The 9428-nt window shown below is 37.8% G+C and overlaps 1 protein-coding gene across 1 annotated transcript in view; it reads right to left on the bottom strand.

Annotated features, from left to right (window-relative positions):
• Window positions 1-9428, bottom strand: part of ABCB7 (ATP binding cassette subfamily B member 7) — a 558087-nt gene that overhangs the window by 137213 nt on the left and 411446 nt on the right. The window contains exon 7 of the mRNA XM_053699205.1: window positions 2391-2479. Within this exon, the coding sequence (XP_053555180.1) occupies window positions 2391-2479 (89 nt within the window). The remainder of the gene's footprint in view (window positions 1-2390; window positions 2480-9428) is intronic.

The following is a 9428-nucleotide window of genomic DNA, read 5'->3' as shown; positions in this document are numbered from 1 at the left end:
AATATCACAAATAGATAGATATATCATGTATGCTAGGACTAAACGGCAGAGGACCGGACTAAGGAACAAATCTATACGGTAAACTAACTATTTAGGTTTTAAACTATAGGTGGAAGGAAAGTGAGCATAGGATGCTCATAAACAGAAGTGAGCAGAGAATACTTACTCCCAGTGATTGATAATATCAAACCTGGAGTTAAGTCCGTTTGGCAGCCTAGTATCTAATGTAAATATCCAATATGCTTCCCTTCGTGCCAGAATGGTGTCAATGTCACCACCCCTAGTTGGTCTTGTGATCTTCTCTATGGCACACCATGAAAAATGCTTGAGATCATTGTTATGAAAACCTCCAAAGTGCTGAACTGTAGGTGTAGTTGCTCTATTTTGTTTAAACGATGATAGGTGTTCACGTATTCTAGTATTGAGATCTCTAGAGGTGAGCCCTACATACTGAATATTACAAAGGGAACATTCGATGAGGTATATGGCATATTCAGTAGTGCAGTTCATGCAAGTGTCAATATCATAAGTTCTGTGAGTGACCTTACTACAAAAATTCTTTGTCACTTTCACATGGTCGCAAAGAATTTTTGTAGTAAGGTCACTCACAGAACTTATGATATTGACACTTGCATGAACTGCACTACTGAATATGCCATATACCTCATCGAATGTTCCCTTTGTAATATTCAGTATGTAGGGCTCACCTCTAGAGATCTCAATACTAGAATACGTGAACACCTATCATCGTTTAAACAAAATAGAGCAACTACACCTATAGTTCAGCACTTTGGAGGTTTTCATAACAATGATCTCAAGCATTTTTCATGGTGTGCCATAGAGAAGATCACAAGACCAACTAGGGGTGGTGACATTGACACCATTCTGGCACGAAGGGAAGCATATTGGATATTTACATTAGATACTAGGCTGCCAAACGGACTTAACTCCAGGTTTGATATTATCAATCACTGGGAGTAAGTATTCTCTGCTCACTTCTGTTTATGAGCATCCTATGCTCACTTTCCTTCCACCTATAGTTTAAAACCTAAATAGTTAGTTTACCGTATAGATTTGTTCCTTAGTCCGGTCCTCTGCCGTTTAGTCCTAGCATACATGATATATCTATCTATTTGTGATATTTAGAGAGTGTACATAGTGTGATATATTTAGAACACTTATTGCAGATTATGTTCTTATATATCATTCATAGATTTTAATATCTATGTATACTTATATATTTGATACAATATTATCTATCTTTCGATATATATGAATTCTATATATGATCAGCTACTTAGTGTATATAGACTGTGTACCTATACATACATATATATATTCTTTTACGTTGTTATTAACATACTATTTGTCTACTATCACCATAGCACCGATTTTACATGCTCTCATATGAGAATATATCAATAGATTTTGTGCTAAACACAATATCAATATGTCTTTTGAGCTCTTTTGTGCATTTAATCTTAGCTTATGTAGAATTGCTTTGTTATGGATGTACACAAATTAATATATCTCTTGCCTATCATTTTGTTAACATGTACATGCAGCAAGAAAATGTAATCCCTTTTTTTACTTTTTATATATGTATATTTATATTGGAATGTATACACAGAGTCTATTTTCTCACTTGTTCTCTCTCATTTCTCCATGTTTAGATTTACATCTATCAGGTGTTTTGTCAATTTAACTCCTCGCCTCTTTATTTAATCTAATTCATTTCTTAGAATTACATGTGTAATACGTGTGCCATTATGTTACTCTTTTAAAGAATAGATACTAGTCTCTTAATGACATATTTCATATTATTGGTCAGAAAAACTAGGGCGTTGTTTTGTTTTTACCAATCACATTTACCCTTTGGCTTTTTAAATGGGACGTGGGGGTTTAGCACTTAGGCTGTGACTACGGAATTCACTTCCGAAACGCGTATGCCTGCGTGCTGCGCCTTGGTTCACCTGACCGTTTGTTTGCTGTGTTCCTGTTTTAAAGAATATGAATAAAGACTGAATACTTTTATATAAATGATGGATGTCGGAATCTCTTTTCATGTATCACATATATACACACACATATATACACATACATGCACACATACCCACACACATACCCACACACATATATACACACACACATATATATACACATACATGCACACATACCAACACACATATATACACATACATGCACACATACCCACACACATATATACACACACACATATATATATACACATACATGCACACATATACACACACACACACAAATACCCACATTGACAGAACAATGCAGGTTGTTGTTGAAATAGTTAGTAGTCCCTTGCCTACTTGGAGAACTAGCCAGAACTGTACAAATACAAAAAGCATGTCCATTACCTCCACTGAGTGATTCCAACTGTAAATGCAGTATAAGCTCCTAGTGTCCCCAAGGTTACTGCTGCAAACTGGGCTCCACATTTGTAGTACTAGAGAAATGAAAGAGAGAAAGTGCTTTTAAATAAGAACAGGTGTAATGTTTTTTTTCTAAAAACTGTGATTCAATATACTTATCTGAGAATTAATCTTTAAAAATAAATAATTATACACAAAACAAATCTATAAGGGGAGTTAAAGGTTACACGAGGGTCTCTGTGAAAGAAACAAATCCACCTTAGTAAAACATTTTTTAACCAGTAGCCGACAGTTTTAAATAATTTTTTAAAAAAACTTACTTAGTATGCAGATATTTTGCAAATAATTTCTAACACAGATATTAAAAAATATTTGAATGTCCCTTTTTAACAAGCCAAGGTTTTGAAAAATACTAATCTTCCAAAATTTAAAAAAAGCTCAAAACAGAGAAAATGTTGATCTTTACTATCTTAAAGGCCCATGATACCCAAATGTTGAAACACTTGAAAGTGATGCAGCATAGCTGTAAAAAAGCAGACTAGAAAATATCACCTAAACATCTCTATGGAAAAAAGAAAAATCTTTTACCTCAAAATGTCCTAAGTATTCACACCCCATTGTAAAGGACTTTAAATGGACAATATACACTCATTTTTTCTTTGCATAAATGTTTTGTAGATCTATTTTAATAGCCCATAAAGTTATTTTTTTACAAAAAATGTATAGTTTTGCTTATTTTTAAATAACATTGCTCTGATTTTCAGACTCCTAACCAAGCCCCAAAGTTTTATGTGAATACCGTCAGCTACCTTCTCCAGCTTGCTCCTGTTTGTGTAAAGGGTCTTTTCATATTCAAAAGAAGGGGGAGGGTCTTATTTCCCACTTGCAGTGGGCTTTCCTGCTACCTTTTCAACAGAGTTAAACTGGAAGCTTCTAAGTAAGTTTTTAAACAGTTTTATACTGGATTTTTATATCAGTATCTTTGCATCTTATTCTTTATAGTAGTCTCTATTACATGCAGTTATATGAAAATTAGTGTATACTGTCCCTTTAAGCAGCAAATCAGTATGTCTGTCCTGGGACTGGCAAGGGAGTGAGCCTCATGCACACTCACATTATTTCAGTTTAAGGAAGTTTACTATGAAATCTCATGAGAATTAAATGAAATCTCATGAGCTCACAGTAAGAGTTCATGACCTCAGCACTGTTGATGCTGATTGGCTGCAGTTCATTTCTTCATTTTTTTTCCCTGCAGATGGACAACAGCTGAAGTATAACTTTTTACACAGCACTTACTCTGTTGAGCAGAGGAAATTGTGAGGTAAAATATCTTCCTTTTTTACATAGAGATACTCAGGTGATATTTTCCTGTCAACTTTTTACAGTTATACTGCATCAGTTTAAAGTGATTTAGCATATGAGTATTTCCCTTTAATCCAACTTTCTGAGTATGTTTGAAATACTATTTGTCTTAATTTGATTTAGATCTAGTGATTCAGAGGCTGATGTTTACAACTGTGCTACCCATCTAGGTGGTGTTATTGGGAAAGACAAATTGCCATGTTGCATCCCACAGAGAAATGTTCAAATACAAATAATCTCTGCACATAACTAGAAGATGATCCTGGGACGTGAAGCTCAACTGCAGTGGTCTCCTGAAAAAAATGTGCAAATGGAAGTGCATCCAATGTGGATGCCATCAAACCCAGCATCACCATGAAATTCATTGCTCAGTCTGATGCACTAGAGATTTTTCTTGATATGTCTGATGAGCCATACAAAAGTCTTAAAAACCTGAATTGCTTTGGGATTAGAACAAGCTCCCAGCTATGCTTATCCAGTGAGGTTCATGCAAGTTATAGTTGGTTACTCTCCACAGATTTAACTATGGCGACAGGGAAAAAAGGCTAGGAGGGGTGTAGAGCATAGAAAAAGGGAGGGGAAGAAAGAGGGGGTGTATTAATGCCACATATAAGCAACATGGGGTTGAATGCAGTGAATTTGCTGCTATTATATACATCCATTACCCATTTCTGGAGAAATGGGATCCCTTTGGCCCCAATATATGAAGCTGCTTAAAGGGCCATGAAACCAAAAACTGTTCCTTCATTATTCAACTTTCTAATTTACATCTATTATCAAATTTTCTTTGGTATACTTGGCTGAAAAGCAGGGATATAAGTTCAGGAGCGCGCACGTGTTTGGTGCACTATATGGCAGCAGTTTTGCAAAATGTTTGTCAATTTGCAAGAGAACTACATAACAGTACTATTTCCTTCCATGTAGTACTTCAGACACCTACCTAGGTATCTCTTCAACAAAGAATACCATGGGAACAAAGCAAATTTGAAAGTAGATATAAATTGGAAAGTTGTGTTTTTTTTTTTTAAATATAATGTATGCTTACCTGATAAATTATTTTATTTCTTGGCACTGAGTCATGAATTCATTCATAACCTATAGGAAATACCAGGAGGAGGCAAAGCCACCCCAAACAGAACATCAAATATCCCTCCCACTTCCCCTACCCTCTCAGTAGTTCAAGCCGAGGATAAGGAAAAGTAGAGATAAAAAGGGGTAAAGAGGTGCCATAAGACTGCTGCCACTACACTATGAAAGGGCGGGTTTGTGGACTCTCGCTGCCAAGAAAGAAAATAATTTATCAGGTAAGCATAAATTATATTTTCTTTCTAATGGCATTGAGAGTCCACAAATTCATTCATAACCTATAGGAAACCAATACCCAAGCTGTGGAGCCCATGGAAGAGTAAGGGAAAGGTAGGGAAGGCAGTCCTAAGAACTAGGCACCACCGCTTGAAGAACCTTCTCCCTAATGAGGCAAAAATGTAAAATTGGTAAAATTTAGTGAAAGTATGTAATGTAGACTAAGTAGCAGCCTTACATATCTGGTACACTGAAGCCTCGGACTTAAAGGCCCAGGAAGTAGACACTGTACGAGTAGAACATGCCGTAAAACGTGATGGAGACTGCTGACCCATTTCTATATAAGTCATGCAAATCAAACTTCTGAACCAGGAGGATAGGGGTAACAGCTTTGGCTTTTTCAAACCTTACGCTTGCCAGAATACAGAATAAACAAGGAACATAATTGACAACATTTCTTGGTAGCATAAAGATAAAGCTTTAAAGTGCCAAAAACATGTTGAGATCTGTGCATATTCCAAAAGGGCTAATTAAGTAAAATAGTTTCAATAAAAACATTATTTAAAAATGGTTTAAAAGTATTTTAAAATTATTTTAAAAAATGAGCAAAAATAGTTAAATAGCCATGCTGTCTGGAGCACTGTGCTCCACCCCTCTTATCAGTGTTTAGACACAGACATTGTATTTTAACTGAGATCACAGCTTCTAGGCATACTCCACCAGATAATCCATATGCATTTTTGTATTCTACCGAAGCAACAATAGATATAGATACAGCCATAGAAGGAAATGTGTGGGGGGAGTTAGAGCTGTACAACTCAGAAACTTAAAAGAAAGGGTTAATGGTGAAGCACTGCATTATAAATTTGCAGGTAAACTGATTAAAGTACATATTTTTATATTTTGTCTCTATCCCAACCTGTTTTATGTCCATTTAAAGCTCTAACAACATCCAGGTTATGCAACAACTTCTCATTGGGGAAGATGGATTAGAACAAAGACAGAACATTTTCTGATTGATATTGTGAGTTGATACCAACCCCAGGTAAAAAACAAGTCTTTGTCCAAAGACCAGCCTTATCCACATGGAACACTAGATAAGGCGGGTCGCACTGGAGTGCAGACAATTCTAAAACTCTACGAGCAAAAGAACAGCTAACAGAAACAACAACTTCAAGGATAGTAACTTAATATCAACAGAAAGCATAGGCATGGAGCCCATTAAAGAATTCTAAGAGCAAGATTAAGGCTTCATGGAGGAGCAAAATGTTTGAAACAGGTCTAATTCTTGCAATAGCCTGAACAAAACAGAAAGAAAAGAAATCTGACCTAGCTGACAGGCCCTTCTCCAATCCATCCTGTAGAAACTGAAGGATAAGCAGAGTCTTCACTTTGTGCCAAGGGCACCTACGATTCCGCACACCAAAACAGATAGGCCCTCCACACCTTATGAAAAATATGTCTGGTATCTGGTTTTATTGCCTGACCCAGAGTATCAATCACCACCTCAGAAAATACTCTGTGGGACAAAAACATAATTTATGCTTACCTAATAAATTAATTTTTATGATGGTGAGAGTCCACAATCCGTTACATAAGGGAATCACTTCACCACCAGGAGGAGGCAAAGTTTCCCAAGAGCTCTATAAAACCCCTCCCACCTCACACGTCCCTTAGTCTAATGTATAGCCAAGCAAGTGAGGTAAAAAGAAATTAGAGATAAAAGGCAGCAGGGGGAAAAAATGTGCTCAAAATAAATCAACCCAAAGAAAACAACAAAGGAAGGGGGGCTTGTGGACTCTCACCACCATGAAATAAATTAATTTATCAGGTAAGCATAAATTATGTTTTCTTTCATACAGGTGGTGAGAGTCCACAATCGGTTACATATGGGAACTAATACCCAAGCTGTGGAAGTCCATGAGCAGAACCATAAAGGGAGGGGTTAAAAACAGCTATTTTCACTGAAAAAATAAATCCACAACCCAAATAAAACTAAAAAAACAGGCATCATCGTTAAACTGAGACAACTGCCTGAAGGACTCCAAGGAGGATCAAAGCTTGAACAAAACAAGTAATGCAATAAGCACTAGTCTAGCTAAGCAATTACTGTCAACGAACAACTTACTGTTTAAATGGTAGAAAGAGCAGCAAAAAAGCATAACCGAGAGACTACCCTGACCCGACATGCTTACAGTAACGCGCCAGAGTGTGATAACCCGAGGAGCGTACAACAATGATGTGTGCTACCCTGTAACTCCTATTAGATTAAGACATGTATCGGAACCTGGCGCGGCAAAAAATAAAGTGTGCCAAAAGTTTTGAAAGTAAGGGGAATAGTGAGTTCTGTCCCAGGGCCATATATACATGTATATATAAACATTTAAACATTGTAAAAGTGCCCATAACATAGCTATATGAGTGTCTATACATAAAATAAGACATACTTACCCATAGACACTCGTTCACTATCAAGCAGGTAGCAGACAGCCAAACAAGTATAGTATAGATCTGTAAAGGGAGGCAGAAGACATGTCTCTGCGACCGATTACAGAGGGTTGATGAAGGATTTCCCATGAGGTGAAACCATTGTATCAAAAACCATACCCCAAATACATCCCTCTGACAAGCACTGTACTTTGAGGGGAACCGGGACTCAAAATAAGCTGAAAACCCCTTTCGCTGAAGAACACATGCACATCTTCATTCTTCAACCACCTCCAACAGAGGCAAAGTAGAGACTAAGGTATGTGTGAGATGGGAGGGGTTTTATAGAGCTCTTGGGGTTTGGAAAACTTTGCCTCCTCCTGGTGGGGAAGGGATTCCCATAAGTAACAGATAATGAAATCTCACCACCTGTAAGAAAGGAACTATGCGTTTAATCTCCATGCAGTCAGCCTCAGAAAATCTAGATTTTGAAAGAAAAAGAAACCTTGTGCAAGGTCTGCATACAAGGTCCTGCATGGCCACGCAGGAGCTAACAGAATCGTTGCAGTTCCCTCATGTTTGATTCGAGCTATCACTCGAGGTAGCAGAACAAGTGGAGGAAAAAAGATAAACGATATTGAAATGCCAAGGAACCGCTAATGCGTCCAAAAACTCTGCCTGAAGGTCTCTCGACCTTGATCCGTACCTCAGTAGTTTGGCATTGTGACTGGAAGCCATAAGATTTATCTCCACACACCCCCATCCCTGGGGTGCAGATTCGGTCTGCTCAGAAAATCTGCTTCCCAAATGTTCACACCTGGAATGTGGATGGCCGATATTTGGCATTGGAATGTCTGTGCCAATTAAAGGATGTGAGACACTACCTACATTGCCAAGAACTGCAAATGCTGCCCTTATTGACACAGGCCACTGTAGTGATGTTGTCCGATTGAAACTGAATAAAACGGACAGAATGCTACAGGGGCCACGACAGAAGAGCTCTGCAGCCTGGAAAACTCGCAGAAAGCACATGCACTGGAAAGTGGGTTCCTGAGACAGTCATCAGGAAAAACATAAATTATGCTAACCTGATAATTTAATTTCCTTTTGTATGAGGAGAGTCCACCGCATCATTCCTTACTGTTGGGAAATACTGAACCTGGCCACCAGGAGGAGGCAAAGACACCCCAGCCAAAGGCTTAAATACTCCCCCTACTTCCCTCAAATCCCAGTCATTCTGCAAAGGGAATTAGGAACAATAGGAGAAATATCAGGGTATAAATGGTGCCGGAAGAGAGAACAAATTTTGGTCCGCCCATCAGAGTATACGGGCGGGGGCCGTGGACTCTCCTCATACAGAAGGAAATTAAATTATCAGGTAAGCATAATTTATGTTTTCCTTCTTAATATGAGGAGAGTCCACGGCATCATTCCTTACTGTTGGGAAAACTATACCCAAGCTCTAGAGGACACTGAATGATAACGGGAGGGTTAAAAGAAATGCGGACCCTAATCTGAAGGCACCACAGCCTGCAAAATCTTTCTCCCAAAAGCTGCTTCAGCCGAAGCAAAAACGTCAAATTTGTAGAATTATGAAAAAGTATGTAAGGAGGACCAGTTTGTCTAAAATCCTTAGTAGCTTGAAGATAAAACTTCAAAGATTGAACCACATTCAAATTATGCAGTAAACGTTCCTTCGAAGAAGAAGGATTAGGACACAAATAAAGAACCACAATCTCCTGATTGATGTTACGATCAGACACCAATTTAGGAAGAAAACCCAAACGGGTACGAAGGACAGCCTTATCAGTGTAGAACACCATTTCAGAAAAACTGCGCGACGATGCAATAGCCAATAGAAAAAACATAATTTATGTAAGAACTTACCTGATAAATTCATTTCTTTCATATTAGCAAGAGTCCATGAGCTAG

The sequence above is a fragment of the Bombina bombina genome, chromosome 1, assembly GCF_027579735.1.
Source record: "Bombina bombina isolate aBomBom1 chromosome 1, aBomBom1.pri, whole genome shotgun sequence".
In the NCBI taxonomy this organism is placed as follows: domain Eukaryota; kingdom Metazoa; phylum Chordata; class Amphibia; order Anura; family Bombinatoridae; genus Bombina; species Bombina bombina.
Note: the sequence above shows the minus strand (reverse complement) of the source record. Positions and strands in the feature narration are given on the sequence as shown.